The sequence below is a fragment of the Apis florea genome, unplaced genomic scaffold (assembly GCF_048593485.1).
Source record: "Apis florea isolate Af1SG1 unplaced genomic scaffold, ASM4859348v1 contig_2492_pilon, whole genome shotgun sequence".
Taxonomy (NCBI): Eukaryota; Metazoa; Arthropoda; class Insecta; order Hymenoptera; family Apidae; genus Apis; species Apis florea.
The window spans coordinates 1061657-1081825 of record NW_028256593.1 but is presented as its reverse complement, the minus strand read 5'-3'; the positions used below and the strand labels follow the sequence as shown (position 1 = coordinate 1081825).

At 27.3% G+C, this 20169-nt stretch overlaps 3 protein-coding genes and 1 long non-coding RNA gene across 4 annotated transcripts; 2 read left to right on the top strand and 2 right to left on the bottom strand.

Annotated features, from left to right (window-relative positions):
- Positions 1-5924: 5924 nt before the first annotated feature.
- On the bottom strand, positions 5925-14353 carry LOC100870311 (ATP-binding cassette sub-family G member 5). The gene is made up of 7 exons (XM_003694099.4): positions 14071-14353; positions 9146-9270; positions 8583-9079; positions 8207-8489; positions 7640-8145; positions 7011-7477; positions 5925-6948 (listed from the first exon to the last, which is right to left on the bottom strand). The coding sequence occupies exons 2-7, from the start codon at positions 9256-9258 to the stop codon at positions 6352-6354; spliced, it is 2463 nt and encodes an 820-aa protein (XP_003694147.2). The 5' UTR covers positions 9259-9270; positions 14071-14353; the 3' UTR covers positions 5925-6351.
- LOC147657894 (uncharacterized) lies at positions 13193-14655 on the top strand. The gene is made up of 2 exons (XR_015291510.1): positions 13193-13773; positions 13977-14655. It is a non-coding gene; the product is annotated as an uncharacterized LOC147657894 (long non-coding RNA).
- Positions 14656-14825: 170 nt separating this feature from the next.
- Positions 14826-17439, top strand: LOC100871104 (ATP-binding cassette sub-family G member 5). The gene is made up of 5 exons (XM_031916777.2): positions 14826-15263; positions 15328-15903; positions 15978-16200; positions 16272-16486; positions 16563-17439. The coding sequence occupies exons 1-5, from the start codon at positions 15068-15070 to the stop codon at positions 17228-17230; spliced, it is 1878 nt and encodes a 625-aa protein (XP_031772637.1). The 5' UTR covers positions 14826-15067; the 3' UTR covers positions 17231-17439.
- SCOT (Succinyl-CoA:3-ketoacid CoA transferase) lies at positions 17271-20031 on the bottom strand. The gene is made up of 7 exons (XM_003694185.4): positions 19748-20031; positions 19149-19529; positions 18650-19075; positions 18454-18562; positions 18179-18395; positions 17854-18065; positions 17271-17749 (listed from the first exon to the last, which is right to left on the bottom strand). The coding sequence occupies exons 1-7, from the start codon at positions 19835-19837 to the stop codon at positions 17559-17561; spliced, it is 1626 nt and encodes a 541-aa protein (XP_003694233.3). The 5' UTR covers positions 19838-20031; the 3' UTR covers positions 17271-17558.
- Positions 20032-20169: the final 138 nt, after the last annotated feature.

Sequence of the window (20169 nt, the reverse complement as noted above, 5' to 3'; positions counted from 1 at the left end):
TGTCGTACTGTACGTGAAGCCTCACCTCGAATCGGGTAGCCTATCAGGAGGCTCTCGGGCGTGGGTTGGTATTCCATTCATTTGGGCTGCTGTCGTTGAAGATTTTCACGTTCGATCACGTAGACGGCGCAGGGCCACTTTATCATGACCCCAAGAGAATTGTCGCTAGGAAAAAAAAAAAATAAATCGGTAGAATGATAGATAACGAAAAAGAGAGAGGTAAAAAAAACTTCTCTCATTATCGGTATCCTTCAATAAATCACGAGACGAATTCGCTTCGATTGTGTAGGAGTTTGATAAGGTGAGCGTACTACGGCGTCCTTGGTACTTACTCCACGTTTATTTCGATCAATGACAGTTATAAATTTACGTAAGAACCTATCATACATCTCTATATATAAATACTTGTATATAAATTTTTTGTTGCATTTACATTCTTCCTGCAATATTCCTATGGGAAATATTAATTCTCTTTAACTATATCTATATACAATATATCTAATGGATTAAAATTTAATTGAACTTCAACGCGTCACGCGAGATATTAATGCTTTCTTTTAGTCGAATTGTAAATTATATTATAAATTATTTATACTAATATGAATGATAAAAATTATTAGTATGAATTTTTTCTTTTCAAATTGGTATATTACTAAACAAATCCCATTAAAGGGATTATTGATCCGTTCGCAAGAAAAACAATAGGAAATATATATATACAATATCACTATACTAGTCACAACAAAGTGTACGCTAAGATGACGTAAGTGATACCTGTTGATGACCTTAACGGGTGTGCATACTTAATGGCAATGGCATTACGTATTTTGTGATGCAGTCGGAAGTCGCAGCGCATTATCGAATCATGATTTTATAGTGTACATAAGCTTCGTTGATATTGACATAATGCTCTTTTTTCACGATTATAAATACATATTTCTTGTTCTTAAAAAAATCTCTATTAATATTCTTTTTTATATTTTACTAAGAATTTTGGACACATGTTTTAAGGAATTAAAACATGTGTCATTATCTGCTTTTTTTTGTGAATTTCTAAATTTTAACAAAATATATTGATTGTTAAAATCATATCTCGGATCTAAGAATAAGATTTAAAAAAAAAAAAGTTCGTTTCTACGAACCTCAATGCGAATCATATAGACATTTATTTGGCATTTGATTCCTGCTGTCTATCAGAGAAGGAAGCCGATTATCGGGTTCATAGTACCTTACCCGATCGAACTTCTACACATGCATGAACGTAATACCGAAGTGGATGCTGGTGTACGCACCGGAAGCAATACTCCCTGGCACTTGACTGGACATTAGTGCACGCACTCGCGAATATATGTATGTGATATATGTTAGCTTGTATATATTACTGCGTAGGCGTGTGCATGTGATTACCACGAAAAGCGGCCCCAGGTTGACAGGAAATGGTTCGAGATAAGATAATGACGTCCCTTGCCTCTCTCGCATCCGGCTGCTTTCTTCGTTACTTGGACGTTGGAGAAGTTTTTCTTGTTGTAACTCGGCGACAGGTACTGATTCAATTTCCAAATATATAGTAAAAAAATCTACAAAATTTTTTTCACAAAATTTAATAAAATAGATAAAATTGAGAATAAATTATCATTAAAATAATATCTGAAATCCTCAGAAATCTTCTCATCATTTTATTCATTAAAATTAAATGAAAAAAATGATTTTTTCAATTAATCTGTACAAATTTTTATTTAAACTCTAAAATAAAATGACAGGTAAAATAATCAAAATGATATTTTTAATTCTTAAAAATCTTGCATAAAAATAATATTTGAGTTTTGATAATATATGAGAATTTTTCAAAATATACATATAGAATATACAAATAAAATAGCAATATAAATGAAGTAAATCTCTATTTAAATAATTGTTTCTAATAAACAAGAAAAAAATAAAATGAATGTTTAAAATCAGTATTTTATAATAATAATAAATCCAACATATATATACATATTAGATATATATATTTAAATCCAACTTATATATTTAATATTTGCTATAATTAGTCATGAAAATATTGAATTTAAATTGATAATATAGATATCGATAGATCTCTATAGGTTAGAGAATTTAAATATTTCTTTTTCATTCTAAAAAAAAGTTTGAAAAGATCAAATGAATTTTCTAAATAATTTTTAAAATTTATATTCTTACATAAAATCTTATGTAGAAATATTTATTAGCTTTCAAAATTATCCATAAAATCTCTCTTGTATTTCAACAGATTAAATGGACGAACAGAAGATGTCATAAATGAATCGATATATATAATATTCGATTATATATCAATAAACAATAAAAATAAATTATAATTATCAAATTTTAAAAAAAATTTTTTTCTGTTGAAGTTCTGTTAATGCATAATTAATTTTGATTTTTAAATATTATTTTTTCACTAATTATTTTTAATGAAAATTATAGTTATTAATTTATTTTTAAATTTTTTTTAAGTTTTAAGAATATTTTTAAATTTTGAATATATTTAATTAGAATATATAGTTCATAAATTGATTATTATCTATTAATAAGTAAAAGATGGCGTTAAGAATTTTTTTTCTATTTCCACTTTCATTTTCGATATTAATTATTAATTCAATGATTACAATTCAATTTATATTTATATTTCTGATTATATAAATTTCTACAAAATATTTAAGATTACAAAGAATCTAAGAATTTTGTTTTCTAATTATATTTTAATTAAATATTTTATAAATTATATGTCAAAAAACTAATATGAATTTAAAATGTGTTTTCAACAATAACAATTTTCATATTTTTGTTTTCGGTTTTTTGTAAATGAAAGTTTTCAAAATGTTCTTGTTTTTTCCAAAAATTTGTTGAAATTGTAAAAGTTATTAAAATAATAATAGTAAATGTAATTTCGCAATTTGACTGTTTATCTTTATAATGATTATTAAATTTTAAATAATTTTTTTTATCTTTCTACGAGTTATGTTATTAATACTTGACATTTTGCATTTCTTCGTTGGTTTACAGAAATAAATTTTAAAGTTTAATATTTTTATATAACATCAATTATATGTTATTATTCAATACATCGGAATATAATTTGCAATTGAAATTATTAAAGAAAATAAAAACGGATCATCTTTAATAGAAATTCTCTAAATAATTTGAATGTTAGTTAAATTGAAATCAAATTTGAAATTGAGCAACATCATAGGAGATCAATAAGTAATATAAATGTTTTATTCTTAAATATTTTTAAAATAATATAATTAAAAATTTCTTCATTCAACAATTAAAATAATTACATTTATTATTATGTAAATATTACATTATTATGTAAATCCTTACATTTTAAAATTATATTCTTGTATGTTGAATACTTAAATGTTAAAAGTTATATTATATATAACAAAGTATTAATGATTTTGTTTAAATAGCATAATGAATGGTATATCAGACAATATCAAAATTTTATTTATAATATTATATCTTTATTAATCTGTATTTATTTTTGCTATTTTCTATTTATAATAATCAAATCAAGATATTTTCTGCATCTTCTTTAATATATTTTTTATGCAGAAAATAGCATAAAATATTGAAATGAAAAGTTATTTTTAAACGAAATATTAATTTTACAATATAGAATTACGAAAAGATAATAAATGAATATGATAAAAATAAATATAAAATAGTGCATGTATATATCGAAAATATATATCGAAATTCGATTATTAAAAATTTTAAATATCGATTAAGCGTTTATGCAATTATCGACATATTCAAAGAATAAAGATTATTGATTTCTAACCAAGTTAATATATAAGCATATATATTTATTTATATATTTAATAGTTACAATTAAATAATTAGATATTATAAATAATATTAAGTATAATAATTTTATAATAATTCATAACTAGAATATATGCATTAATGATGAAATAATTTTTTTATGAAACTGATGGAAGAGGAATTTAAGTAATTCGTTTTAGCAAATCTATGAATATGTGTCCGTGTATGGTTTGTGGATAGAAGTAACGTGCTAATATAGAATATGCCGACGCATGTTGGTAGGTGGCGAAGTAAAATAATCAATGAAGAGGCGAATGGGATCAGGAGGGAGAAAACGAAATATGCTTTATACATTCGCGCCCACGCGGACTCACAGGTTCTTGTTATTATCTCAAGCCGTTTTTGTTCTTCCTACCGGTAGAAAGACCTTGCTAGGAATTGGAATGATGGTTCGTATATGGAATCGTCGATAGCAATTTAATTTAAATTTTTCCAGTATTTACATAATTTATTCAAAGAATACAAACAATTTTTTTTTAAATATAAACAAAGGAAAAAAAATAAGGTTAGTTTTGAAATGTAATTGAATGATTTGTATTTGAATGAATAACAATATAATTTTCGTTTGGTGTGTATTATATAATTTATTGAAATTATATTTTTTTTTAAATCAACAAATAATAAAGAATATTTAAATAATATTCTATGTATATTTCGAATTATTAACAATTTTACTAGTTATACAATTTATTAAAATAAAATATTTTTTTAAAAAATATTAAAACAATTTTGAAAAATTATGAGAATTATCTAAGGATAATTCAATGCTACGAAAATAAGAAGAATGAATGCACGTAGTATGGTTGTAATCTCAATGAATCAAAGTTCGATGTACGCACATAGAATGTGGAATAGAGAGTGGTTCATTGATTTTGAGGTATAACGACACCACGCTAAAGTTTAATGCTCGCGAAACAAGAACGTGACTCTGTTCTGCGATCTTTGCCTAACAAGCCCACGCTTTTTCCAAGAATTCTGCTTACCCAGCTTACAACTATGAGTTAATTACTTTTATCGACGGAAGTTGGCATTTACGACGATTGCTCTGTTGCCAATTTGTACTAATTCAGTGAACGAATTGACGGAGCCTTGAAACTTGCAAAGGGTGTTGAGAATATTATAAAATAAAAAAGAGAATTATAATTAATATGAATTTATATAATTATTCTTAGAATATTGTAAATTAATTAAATAATTTATCAGATAAACAATAGCTTTCAAGATGAGTATGAGTTTGATTAAAAAAAATCATCGAAAAATATCAAATTTTCATAATAATATTGCAAAATAATATATTCAAATATAAAATTTTAGCTATTTTCTTCATTTTAACGATTTTCAATGACGAATGCTATTTATGAAGCTAAATATTTTGTGATATTTAAAATATCTTTATTCACTGTGATAAGAACCAAAAGACAAAAATTAAAAATTAAATAGAAGATAATTAAAAAATGAATGAAATAATGGAAATAATCTTTTTTAAAAAATTATGGTTTAACTAATTAACAAATATGGATTATCTATTTTCTTTGAAGATTATCGTTATATTATGTATTAGATTATTAGTCGACAGATATATTTGTCTGAGATAAAATATCGATTTAGTCGTTTTTAATTTAAACGTTTCCAATAATTGATAATAAATTTGTAAAATCGCGAATAGATTAAAATTTAAAAAATAACCAAATCGATTTTTTAGAAATAAATTATTTAATAATTATTTGTAAATAATATGATTAATATTATTATTAATATATTTAATATTCATATATTTTTTGAAAAATAATTCGATTTCAATAAATGAAAAATCATATTTACCGATTGAACTTTGCCGATATTCTTAAAGTTGTAGATGGAGCTTGCGATCAAGTAAAGCAACTGACGAAGCTAATTTTTCATATTAATCAATTATTTTCAATATAAATTAAATTTAATTAAATTATTTTCAATATAAAATTCAATATAATTCAATATAAAAAAATTTTCACTAAATTTAAAAAAAAAATATGCATTTAAAATTATAAAAAGTAATCAATGTATAATAGAAGTTCAATAATTCTTTTTTTTTTATTTCATAAAAACATTTGTATTGATTGATTTGATTATATCGTTACAAAATATAGATAATTTTAAAACATTTTGAGAAGAGACTGCAAAATATATCGGCTCATCAAGCTTTGGAACTTCGTTATGGAATGAGTCTATTTTGCAAGTTTCTAAAGTCTATTACTTTAGAAAATCGCAATAACGATAATAGACAAATATCAAAGCTTATGAGCGTGATATGATAAAGTACTTATATTTTATGATGAAGCAAATAATCATATTTCTTATCTATAGCTATGTTATATTGTACTTATAAAATTATAATATTAATTAAGAATATTCTATTAACATTAATAAAATACAGAGATATGGTATGTTCATGAATTGAGAGTGATGTTGATTCAGTCATTAAATTATTGCATTTTATGTTTATGGCTTGTTTGGTGCACTCCTAAGTCTCTTAGGAGTGGTGTATCTAATACATAAAAATACTAATATAATTAAGATACTGACAATAATTATTCCTATTCCTAGCCATAGTTCTCCTCTTACATTAAACTTATGCAGTGCAATTTCATACAATGCCAATGTACCATCTGGTGGTTCACAAGCAGCTTGAACTATAATATCCTGCCTTTGAATTTGTTTTGGTTTACAATTTGTCAATTTATTCATAACTTCTATTTGATGAAGTGGAGGTAACAATAAAGACAGAGTCCATTGCATTGGACTAATTTTTTGATACCAGTTTGGCAAATTCTCTAGATGCAAGGTCACTCCTCCAGCTAAAGTCATCTCTCCAATTACAATGCCAGAAAACAGAGAAGCTAAATATGTCCATTTGCAAATATGAGCAAATAATATGCAGATTAAATGTTGTAGCATTAAATAAAGTAAACCAACTCCAAGATAATTCCATAAGGAAGTTAGATTCTCATCCGGTATTAGATGAAGACCAGACATAGCATAACCTGGTGCCAAATAGATCAAATAGATTATGCACCAAGAGAGTATTCCACAGAGCAGCTGAAAAGAAAGATCCATTTAATAAAATGAATGATTGCATATAACTATCTTTGAAGATTTACCTCCATTAAAATACACACAAATCTTCCATATAAGCCATCTTTAATATCTCTTTCCACATTTGGTCTATAATCAGCTACTTCATAAATGGCTATTAAAGTTAAAGGCCAAAAGAAGATTCCTAAACTGGCATAATGAAAACCAATTCGGTCTCTGAGATATAAATTTGAATCCCCAGCTACATCCCAAAATATTGCACCAAGTAAAATACTTAAAGAAGCAGAAATAACTATTTTTCTAAGTAATCTGGTCAATGTCCATGGTTGACTATAGATTAGAGTCCTCAGAAGCAATGCGTAAATCTGTGAGAATATATTAGGACTCGAAATAGAAGGAGGAAGTGCTCCAGGCGGTCCAGGATCGCTTAGTGCTGGGAGCCTGGTTCTTGCAAGCTCAGCTAGATGATCTATTCTTTGGGAGGATTCTAGCATTGCTTCCGCAGATAGATCGTCGAGTGTTACTAAATCAACTGAAAAAGAAAATTTTTAAAAATTTAAAAATAATTCTTTGGATGTTTTTTATTATCATATGAAACAAAATGAACAAAAACAACAGAATATAATAGCATGAAATAGATAAGAATTTGTAATTTATTAATAATATTAATATTAATAGTATTATGATCACTTACGATAATAATCAGAAGGATTTTTAAATGGAGGACAAGGAAATTCTGCAAGAGCAAAATATGGCAACATATCCCTTCTGGGACCGGAGTACATGATTCTTCCACCGGACGTAAGTGCTACTCTTGATACCATTGTCAGTATCTCATAAGTTGGTGGATGTAAGGTCAATACCACTAATCTTTGACCTCTGTTAGCCCATTGTCTCAAATATTCTACGAGGAAGAAAGCGTCGAAAATGTCCAAACCATGTGTTGGCCTATCTAGTGCAAGAATATGTGAATCTTGTAATAAACGACACGCCAAAGCCAACCTTCTTGCTTCGGAGGTTGTCAATGAATTCACAAGACAATGCTTGGTTGCTTCTAAACCAAGTTCCTGGAGAATTGCGTCGGCTTCTAATTTAGAAGTATTTGGACCTCCTCTAAGAAGCATATAAAAACTCAAAGTTTGTTGGGCAGTTAAACCTGGACTTAAACTATTTTCCGTCGACAAATAAGCAACTCGAGTTCTAAAAGAGAAAAAAAAATTCAAATTGATAATTCAAAATAATTTTAAAAAATAAATTATACCTTAAAGTTCTAAAAGATACAGATCTTCCATTTAGCAAAATATCTCCTCTTTTAATTTTCTTTCGTCCGGCAATAGTTTCCACAATATGTTTTCCTTCTTTTTCTGTAGTAGCCATAATGGCTAATACTTCAGTTGCTCCAGCTTCTAAAGTAATTCCTCGCAAAAGAGGCAAACCATCAGATCCTGAAGCTTCTACGCCTCGTAATTGAAGATGAGGATGTTGAAGACATGGTACCGGCCTTAGAGGTAATGTATAACTCTCTGGACCTAGGATCCCATGCCCTAAAAATCAATTTTCTCTATTGATTATAATCGAAATTAAGAGAACATCTAAATGCATATAAAAATATAAATGTTAAAATATAGGATACTCACCTCTAATCTCGTGAATTCCATATCCTGGATCTATAGGCGCGATACTATGTCTTCTATTCGTTCTATTACCTCCATGAAGAAGATTCGCCTCACTGACACTTCTCAATCTAGGATTTTCCCTTGAAATTGTCAATTGAGAATGGGCATGTTCTCTGGGAACAGCGTGAACGTGTCTAAAATCAGGATCACTCCTAGCAGATCTCATAGCAGAAGTTCCATGTGCAGAAGTTCCTGCATGAGATATTCTACGACCTTCTTCGCTGGAATCGTAACCACTAGAGCCATCTCTATTTCTGGAACTAGGTGGAAGAACTCTTGGAAGACCAAATTTTAAGTAAGTGTACGAATTGCTGGCTAAAGGACTTTTTGGTCCATATCTTGGATGTCTGAGAATGCTCTGTACTGTGGAGTCCCTCAATTGAAAATTTCCATATGGAAGAGGAGATTTTTCTGCTGATCCAAGTGCTGAATCCGTAAAATCGGAATTCAAGTTTTGTCTGAAAGAATGATATATTAATTACGATATTTTTTAGAATTGAAAATTAAAAATGAAGTAAGAATACCTGTAAATTGACCAAGCATGAAGGTCCTCGCTGGCTGGAGGCTCTAGGCCTCTGGTATCTAATGCCCCAGGCACTGAGTATCTTCGTTCCAGCTCCCACGCTTCCGATCCCATGATTTGTGATATCTGAACAATTCAAGTGAGACTCAATAAAATAGTCTGCGGATTGTATTACATTCATAGCTTCAATTGAGCTATTGTGATCAAAATGTAAGTGATTTTGTTTATTTTTTTATAAAATAATCAATATCATAATTTATATCATTAAATTTTTAATAATAATCAAATTATTATAATCAGAATTTATATTTATTAAATTGTTTTATTATCATTCAATATGCTTAAAAGATTATGTGTATAATTGAAAAATATTCTGAAGGAAAAAATCTTTGAAATTAATTTATTTTCTTGTTTAAATTATTTTAAATTATCACTTTATATTCATTTATTGCTTATATTGATTGAAGAATTATATTTTATATATTATAATTTAATAAAAAAAAAAGTATTGATATATATTGGAATGAGTATTAATATATAATACAGAAAATATAATTCATATAATGTATTCGTATAAATTTAAAAAAATTGTAGCATTCCATAACTATACATATGCATATTATGTGAATAATCAGTACTTCTTTAAATTAAATCATCATTGAAAATTCAAAATTATTCTTGATACTTATATTATAGAAAGGAAAGAATTAGAATTGGAATTCGTTTCAAATATAATTATTTTTATTATATATAATTGAATATAATTGTATTGTATATATAATGAAATATTATATTAGCGATTTTTTAATTCAATTTCATTTGAATTAAATTCTTTATTTTTGTCTTTAGTTTTTAAATTAATATTAGTTTATTACTATATTCTTTTAATTTTGAATCATATTTATTCATTTTTTTTAATATTAATAATCATCCATTATTGTTAAAATAATAATATGAAGTTTTTTCTTCGCTTATTTGATTATTTAATATTTCTTATTATAATTTTATAAAAAAAAAACCTTTTAAACCGAGTTTTAAACTTAAATTAATAAGATTATAAAGATTATAAAGATTATAAAGTATCTTTAATAGTTTAAAATTAAACAGGTTTTTTCATTAAAAGATTTTAAAACCTTTTTAAAGTGTCATGCTCAACAATTTATAATTTAATTCTTCTTTTTACTCAATTTCTTTTTTTCAGTCATAATGATACTATTTTAACTTCAGAACATTACTGTGTATCGCAAACTAAGTTCATTGAATACCTTTGGAACGAATAAGCCGATTTCGCAAGAGTACCTTGCTTCATATCCCGGGAAGTTTATACAGAATGCTATTTAGTCTTACACATTCATATAACTATGCTCATTGCGCGGTACACATGGCCAAGAGAAGCTAAGCAACATTCCTTTTAACGGTGTAGTTCATGATGAACTTAGAAATATATATAAAATTCTTGAATTTGAATTATAAAATTATTGAAATTCTTAAAATGGTATTTTTTTACTTTGTGTTATATCTTATCATTTTAATTTTTATAAAAATTTATTCTTGTAAATCATATTATTCATTTATAAATGACATCAAAATATCACACTTAAAAATCATAAAATGATAAAATTGTTTTCATAAAGATTAATAATCTTGAAAAATTAATAAACACAATAAAATAGTTATCTGAGATAATATTCTTTTTATATCGGGTCCATGCAAATAACATTAGTCAGATGTCATCATAGAAATATCTTTTTTCATCTGCCAAGTGACTTCCCGTTAGATGTTGACTCACTTGCTGTGTGTTTGCACGAAACTAAGCATTCTTTCAGCAGTTCCTTCAAACAAAGGATGTTTCTCTAGACTTTTACTATGAACCACTATGTTTAGTCAATTTCTTTTCCTTTTTTTCTTGCAAATATTTATAAATGAATAGCTTTTTTGATGAATTTGAAATAAAAAATTTTAATAATCTAAATAAAAAATCCACTAAATAAAAAATCTATTATTTAATGGATCTTTTTTATCTATAAAATTCCACACATCTTTAACATCAGCTGAGATTTCTATTTATCATCGTGTAACGGTACGATTGAAGATAGTCAAGATTCTATGTTATTTCCATAATCATCAATAAACTAATCTCGATAATAGACAACTTTTGTTGAACTGTACCATCATTGAACTGTAGAATTCTATAATGTAATCAGAAATTTTTATTTAAATTAAATTTTTAAATTTTTTTTGATTCATCTTCGATAATTTTATTGAATAATTTTTTCTCGTTTATAATTTCACGTTCCAAAAAAGTATGTCTGCATCCATATGAGACAAGAATTTGTCGTCTATTACTATTATTATCATATTGAGAATTTAACTAGAAATTCTACATGATTCCATGTTCACATAGATTTCTCTTTATTTAATGTTATGATCCAATAAGTCTCAATCATCGACCACGTTTCTTTCTTGATTTACGTAACGTCATGCATAGCTTTTTTTTAGAATCAGATAACTATCTTATATTCGAGTTAACTGTTCATTTGCATATCCCGTTTCTGCAACAGTTGTATCAAACTGGCTGCTATACATTTTTCTTCCTTATATCCCCGTTTCTTTAACGTCTGAAAATTTCTAGTTACACTTTCTGAAAAGTGTTGACATATCTTGAATTTGATGAAGCATAATTTAGCTTTGTAGAAGATAATATATAATTAATATATGTTCTACAGTTCGACAATTTTTCTCGTCAAATATTAAGCAGTATGCAAATTCACTTTTCAATTCACTGAATATAGGCTTTCATGATGAAAAGCAATAGTTGTGTGCCAGTAGAGCAACCACTTTAAATGGATTAACTAACATGAACATGCATGTACCTTGATGTGGCGATAACATTTTTCTTTTATACTATTTCTTTTTTTCTTTTTTAGCGAAGTGCATTATTGATTTTAGCCCCTATCATTATTTTTATTTTTATATAATTATGAATTATAATATGAAATATATAATATGAAATATAAATAGGATTTATCATAATGAAACTTAAGAAAAAAAAATCATTTTATTAGGAAGAATAAATTATTTTCTTATTATTTAATAATTAATGGAAGCAATTTCTTTTTTTTTTTTTTTAGAAAATTTATTTCTCATTTATTTTTTACAATAAGTATATAATAATCTCGTGAAACTAATTTCTTATCTTTCATCTTATTTTTAATCCATAAATATGTTTCGATATTGTATTCAATGAATATATACAATACATGAAATTGACGTATACGTTCTTTCTTTAATCAGAGCGTTTTTCAGAAATCTGGTAGACTTGGATAGTTTAATTTCTGATTTCGAAATTTCTTCCGCTAACTGTGAGACTATCCCACGCACTGATTTCTATGAACATGTCTTTCAATCTCGTACACGTGATAAAGAACGTGTCATAAACGTGTAATAAACCATGGCCTGGATATTGCGTAGAAGAAAGTATGGAAAATTTACCGAATTATTGAGCAAATTGATGCATTGATCAGAATACAAACCTTGACACTAATACTATCAGAAACGATAACGAGTACCAGCATATTTTCTATTGAAATTACATTATGCTGGTATCTATTTTTTTTTATAATACAAAATATTTTACGTTACAGTATTACTTATAAAGAATTTTATTTTGTTGGTCCAAGGAGAATTTTAAAAATTAAAAAGAAATATTCCACTAATAAAATAAAGTAGAAAAGTAAATATTACATAAAAATATTATTAAAAGCAATCGAAGAATTTTAACTGCCACTTTTTTATTTGCTTTTATATTTTTGTAAACAAAAAGCAATTAAATTTCTCTTATTTTATGTTCTATTTTTACTTTACTTGAAGAGCTCAATTATTTGTATTTATTCCATTATTGAGATACACAATAGAATAAAGATCGTTTTATAGAGGCGTATACCGAGGTCAGTGCTGCCGGATTTTTCAATATTCTATAGAAGTATTCCTGTCGGCGACGAGAAAGAATTAATTAACATTGCAAATTGACCAGACTGCCGTCTATGGCACGTGGGAAGGTATAGGGAAACATGTCTTATGCGTTCATTGAAATCTCCAAACATTAGCGTTATCTTCAAGGAATTTAGACATTTTTTTATCTTCATAATATTATTAAAATTCACAATAAAATCTTTTTATTTCGAAATTGATTTTATCTATTATATATAGTCTTCATAATTTTTTCAATCATTCAAGTAAAACTATTAATTGCAAAAAGGGAAATATAATGATTAACATGGTGATTAATTTTTAGTTAATTCAAATTATAATATTATTATCGAGCGAGTGAAAGCATCAACAGTGAAATGAAAATCATCAAGAGGAAAGTGTGGTTACGGAATATTAACTACGTTCATTGAGTTCCTTTTCTTCGTCAAAAAGAGTTTCAATGTTTCATAAGTTGTTTCATATGTTTCTACTAATTTATTGAAAAATTTGTTAATAACTAAGATTTTATTTTTTTTTTTTTTTTAAGGAAAGCAGTTCTTAATCTCTTATTGCTTTCACCTGTGTCACCTGTATCAGGAAAACTTTTCTTGTTATGCAAAATCAGGTTTCCAGTCATTGAACCATGACTGAAGATATTATGTACGTAGAATTATGTATTCAATATTCCTTATATTTTCCTTCTTTTCCATGATTGAGAAAAATCCAATCATCTATAACATTCTAAGACATTACTCTAGCACTTTTTAAAGAATTTGGTAAAAAATGTTGCAATTATCTATGAATCACCCTTTTTTACTCAGAAGAAGAAAAAAAATATTATATTTGTTTATCTATTTTTTTAGTAAAACATATAAAAATAGAGAAACATGAATGTCAAGAATTGCGCGTGCTATGAAATCTGATACATCCTGGGGAATCTTTGTGAGAATGACTCACCACCGGTATTCAGGATGAAGCGAGTCTGATCGAGTCAAGGTGATGCTGTTCCTCCATTCCGCCGATTCCTTCCTGGTCTTCTTTGTTATTTTTCTTTTTGATAACTATGGATGAAAACTTTAAAGACAAACACTACAGTCGTCAACTTAGAATCACACAACAAGGGACCCGTGAACGCATCACCCGATCCGCGATTGCGATACCGCAATGGCATCGGTATGTTCAACGTTGAAGAGCCTTTTCTAAACGCTGCCTTTTGACAGACGTGCTTTCCGAACCTCCAACGGATTCCCCTCTCTATGTTCCCTTCCTTCCTCGTTGATCTTTCAAGTTCGCAGTGACGTAATTATAGAATATCTGGGCCCTGAACTTCAATTATATGAATTTCTAGACTGATTGACAATTATTTTTCTTTCCTAATGAATATTTAATTCTGTTCTATTATCTTTGATATTTAATAAACATTTAGAAGTAGTTTATTATAATTGAAAACATTTATAAACTTTACTTAAAGCATGAAAAATATTATATACAAAATTTTAAATATTTTTAAAAGAGTAATAGGGATAAATAATTGAAAAAAGAGTTGTTTGAGAGGTCTTTTTTCTTTCATGCGTTATGAGAAGGCTGAAGAGAGGATTGGGAACTGAGATTAGTGAATACATTCTTGAATTACTACTGATACTACCTTCCTCCCACCAAACTCTTCTCAAAGGAGACATTCACCTCATGAAGCCAACTCCCAGCCAGGTATCGTTATTACTGGCTACGTTTTACTTGCAATGTTCACTTCTCTAATCACAGTGCTAGACTTTACAGCATTTTGTTTTACGCGTGTTTCTAAATACAATCCTTGTATTCAAATATTATCATTGGAAAAATTATTATTTCTTCGTTTTAATACAATTATCTTTAAAATTTGTTGTAGTTTATTCTCGTTAAATATAAATTTATCTTTTTCAAAGGATCGTTATGAAGTAATTCAAATAGATTCAAAATGATCCCATCGGACTGTACTTTAGATATTTCAAATGTATTTCATTCCACTACTGTAGTCATTGAAGGAAGTTGTTTAAGCAAGTCAGAACCGACTGCAGTGTTAAGAGATGTATCCGCTCGAGTTCATGGTGGTGAGGTATTAGCAATTTTGGGTTCAAAAGGATCTGGAAAAAGAGCTTTACTTGATGTAATCGGTAAGATAATGATTCAATTTTTTTAATTAGATCAAAAATCAATTAGAAATTTCTTGTTTTTTAGCTGGAAGAGCAGAGGGAGAAACTAGAGGTAGAGTCACCTTAAACAATAACTTATTGACTCCAGAATTATTCAGACGACATGGTGGATACGTTGCTCATAGATGTCATTTATTACCTAGTTTAACAGTTCGACAGACATTAATATATGCCACATGGCTTGCTAATTTAAACAACAGAGAAGCAAGACTTCGACAAACTTTAGCTGATCTGGCTTTATCTCAAGTCGCAAATAGATCGGTAAATGATCTAACAAAGCCGGAGTATAGAAGACTGATGTTGGGAGTGCAATTAGCTAAAGATCCCACATTGTTACTCTTGGACGAACCTACATGGGATACCGATCCTTTGAATACATATTTAATCGTTTCTATGCTTTGGTCTTATGCAACTAGAAGGGGATCCATTGTTGTTCTAACGATGGAAACTCCTAGATCAGATGTACTACCTTTCGTTAGTCGAGTGACTCTTTTATGTTTAGGAGCAGTGGTTTATTCAGGGCCAACTCGGAGTATGTTAGATTATTTTACTTATATTGGTTTTCCATGTCCTGAACTTGAGAATCCTTTAATGTATTATTGTAAGTATTTGTTTAAAAAATAAAATAATTAAATAATTCTAAATTCTGTTAAATAATAATACTCATAATTTTAGTGTGTCTATCAACTGTCGATCGTCGCTCTAGAGATCGTTTCTTAGAGTCTAATCAGCAGATATCTGTTCTGGTTGAAAAATTTAAAGCTGAGGGTGTTATTTATATGAAAGAGGCACCTCAAGTTCCACCCAATGTCAAAGATACGCCTTTAGGAATTATGCATAAAGGTTTAGGACGAGGGATTAAACCAGGATGTTTCTCTACTCTATTTGCTCTTTATTTGTATGTGTTTTTATAAATGTATACTTTTTCTGAAATAATTAGTGTTAATATTTTTTTTTTTCACATTTTAGGAGAGGTATGGCAGCAACATTTGCTTTCAATAAATGTGGTTTGGGACATTTTGCTGCTAGATTATTATTGCTACCATTCTCTATAGCCTTAATGAGCATTTTGTATTCACATTCGACTCCTGTACAATCCAGAATATTTCTACAAACAGGTGGTTTAGTTTTTAATGTAGTAACATTGTTCTATGTTGTTGGAATAGCATGCACGGCTCTTCTCTGTAAGTGTTAATTAATCTTTTTTTTATCCAATTCAAGAGATTATTTAATGTTATAAAATTTATTTTGTCTATAAAGTTCCAGGATATCGAGCTAGATATTATCAAGAAAAAAGAGAAGGTTTATATGGTGGAGCTATGTTTTTAACTGCATATGCATTATTGAGTTTGCCATTGAGTTTCGTGTCCACTATGATTACCATTGGCATTCTTGTACCTATTTTAGAGTTAGATTTATCCACTTGGGCTTATGCCTGTGGTGTTTTATGGGCTAGTTATGTAGCAGCAGAACAAATAACTGTAGCTGTGCTTATGATTATTGGCAAACCTTTTACAGGTGGAATAATAGTCTTGTACATGACATTAGTATCTTTGATAGTTTCATCAGGTACCATCAGGAGTCTGAAAGGCTTGCCTTATTGGCTTGCTGCAATTTCCACCACATTACCTGCTAGATATGCATCATTGGCTTTAAATCAATTAGCAATTGATGTGCCCATATTTTTAAATTTACATTATAATGAGAGTTTCACATGCCCAGGAATACCAGAATTATGTAGATATCCAGATGGAAGATCTTATTTAATAGAACGCTTTACACGTGAAGGTGAAAATATTTCAGAAGTATTAAATGTTGATTTAAATTTATTAATTTCATTGGCTTTTGCTGTTGGATTAAGTATATTAAATAGTGTTTTGTATTTATTACCACTTCCAGCAAGAATAAAAGCCAAATTCAGAGAATAATTTTTGTAAATTTTAAAATGGTAAAAATATAAGAAAAATATATGATCTTTTCAGAATTTATTTTTTTAATCTTAAAAGATATATTACAAAAAATATATTACTTTTATTAAATCCTAACTACCATATGTATTGCATAAAATAAAATATTTATATTAAATTTATAATTAAACTTTACAATTTTTAGAGATAAAAGATAATTTGTAATTTTACAATTTAGAGATAATAGTTTAATTATTATTTTCCTGATATCAATATTTCCTTTTGTTTTTCTTAAAAACAAATTTTTAATATTTATTTTTTATATTTAAAAGAATATAAGAATGTATATTTATTGACAGTCATCTAAATTCACTTGTCTCATTTCTTTGAGATCATCAACTACTGAAAATTCACAGCCAGTAGAACTAACAATATCACTAATATCAATATTAGGTGCAATTTCAATTAATCTCAATCCTTCTCCTTGAACCACTTCAAATACTGCCATGTCTGTAATTATTAAGTCGACACATTGTTGACCTAAAATCAATATGAATGAATATTTTTCTCTCACAAAATATTTTAACAGATATGATCTTTATATATGTGTACATATTTTTATGTTCATTCTATATGAATATTACCTGTAACAGGCAAAGTACAATTTTTCAAAATTTTTGGACTCCCATCTCTAGCTTTATGTTCCATAGTGACTATTACTTTCGTGCTTGCTGCAGAAACCAAATCCATTGCTCCACCCATTCCTTTGATCATAGTACCTGGAATCATCCAATTAGCCAGATCTCCATTCTCTGATACTTGCATAGCACCAAGTATTGTTAAATCAATGTGACCTCTGAAAAAATTGAAATTCATGATTTCTTATTGAAAAGTTATAATTTAATAATTATAATGTTCAAATTATATATATTATTTGTACATATAATTGTATATATAAATTTTATATACCCTCTGATCATTGCAAAGCTTTCATCACTACTAAAGAAAGAAGCTCCTGGAAAAACTGTAATTGTTTCTTTTCCAGCATTTATTAAATCTGGATCAACTTCTGACTCATTTGGAAATGGTCCCACACCAAGAATACCATTTTCGGATTGCAAAGTTATTTTTACATTCTTAGGAATATAATTACAAGCCAGCATAGGTATACCAATTCCCAAATTTGCTATAAAAATATATTTAAAATAATTTAATTATTTTAATTAAAAATAATTGTTTCTTACCATACATTCCATCTTTGAATTCTAATGCAGCTCGTCTAATAATTCTGTCTCTTGCTTTACTTGCTGGTGTTACTTTTTTAGGTTTTATATTTTGTTTCGTGAATTGTTTCTAATTAAAAAAAAAAACAAAAATTTTTAATAATATTTCAAATAATTTAAATAATTAAATAAACAATTTTAACAAATATATAAGAACCTCTATGCGCTTCTCATATGAAAGACCTTTGACAATCCTATCTACATAAATTCCAGGCAAATGAATCTGATCAGGATCCAATTGTCCAATTTCTACAATTTCTTCTACTTCAGCAATAGCAATTTTAGCTGCTTTACACATTACTGGATTAAAATTCCTAGCTGATTTTCTAAAGATTAAATTGCCAGCTTTGTCTGCTTTCCAAGCTTTCACAAGAGCAAAATCTCCAGTGATAGCAGTTTCTAAGACATAATTTCTGCCATTGAACTGTGCTATATTTTTTGGTTCTCCAGATATTTCTGCATTTCCATTTTCATCATATTTTACAATAACATTACCCTCTTGTATTATTGTTCCATATGCTGTAGGAGTATAAAAAGCTGGAATTCCAGCTCCTCCTGCTCGAATACGTTCTGCTAATGTACCCTAAATTTTAAAAATATAATATAAAATTTTCTATAATATAATTACATAAAATATTCTTATCATTAATATTTACTTGTGGAGTTAATTCAACTTCTAATTTACCACTAAGATATTGCTTCTCAAATTCAGGATTTTCACCAACATAAGAAGAAATCATTCGTTTAATTCTACATTCTTTTAATAATATACCTAATCCAAAATCTTCAATTCCTGCATTATTTGAAATGACAGTTAAATCTTTAGAACCTCGTTTCAACACAGCTGCAATTAAATTTTCAGGAATTCCACAAAGTCCAAATCCACCAATTAAAAGTTTAGCACCATCTGGCATATCCGATATAGCATCTTCTACAGTTTCAAATACTTTTCCATCTCCTACTGGAGGTATTAATTTTGGAATCTCTTCTTCTAGAGGAGAGATATCAGTTTTTATGGAGAAATTTACTGAACATATCTGATGAAAGAAATATTTCCTTCTTTAATTTAAAAGAAAGGTAATATAATAGATTTAATAATCTAAATTTGTTCATAAAATTATCCATTTTAAAATTAAAAAAATTAACAAAATATATTCAAATTTAAAAATATAAATAATATTACATCTAAATATAAAACAATATAAATCATTTAAAAAAGTATAGGTTATTTAGTCTTTATATCAATATTACTTACTTTTGAGAGTTTATAATTTTTATAATTATTTTTAAATCCCGTGCTAGCACGAAAAAATAAACAACTGGCTCTAGTTACGGCAAAAACCATTTTATATCCTCAAATTTTATATATTAAATTTTGCGGCGCATTTAAGCGAGCAGCTTAATACTATCAAGTATATATATATATATATATATAATGTAAATAAGTATATATATATGTAAATAAGTATATATATATAATGTAAATAAGTATATATATATAATGTAAATAATAGTTTTTTAAAATATCATTAGTTTATTAATTATAAGTTAAGAAAAATATGTTAAGAAAATGTTAAGAAAAAATTATACCGAGATTATATAAGAGAAAATATTAAGTTTTAAAGTTGTAAAATTCTCCTAAATGAAACATAATTATAATTTACACAATCAGTTTAT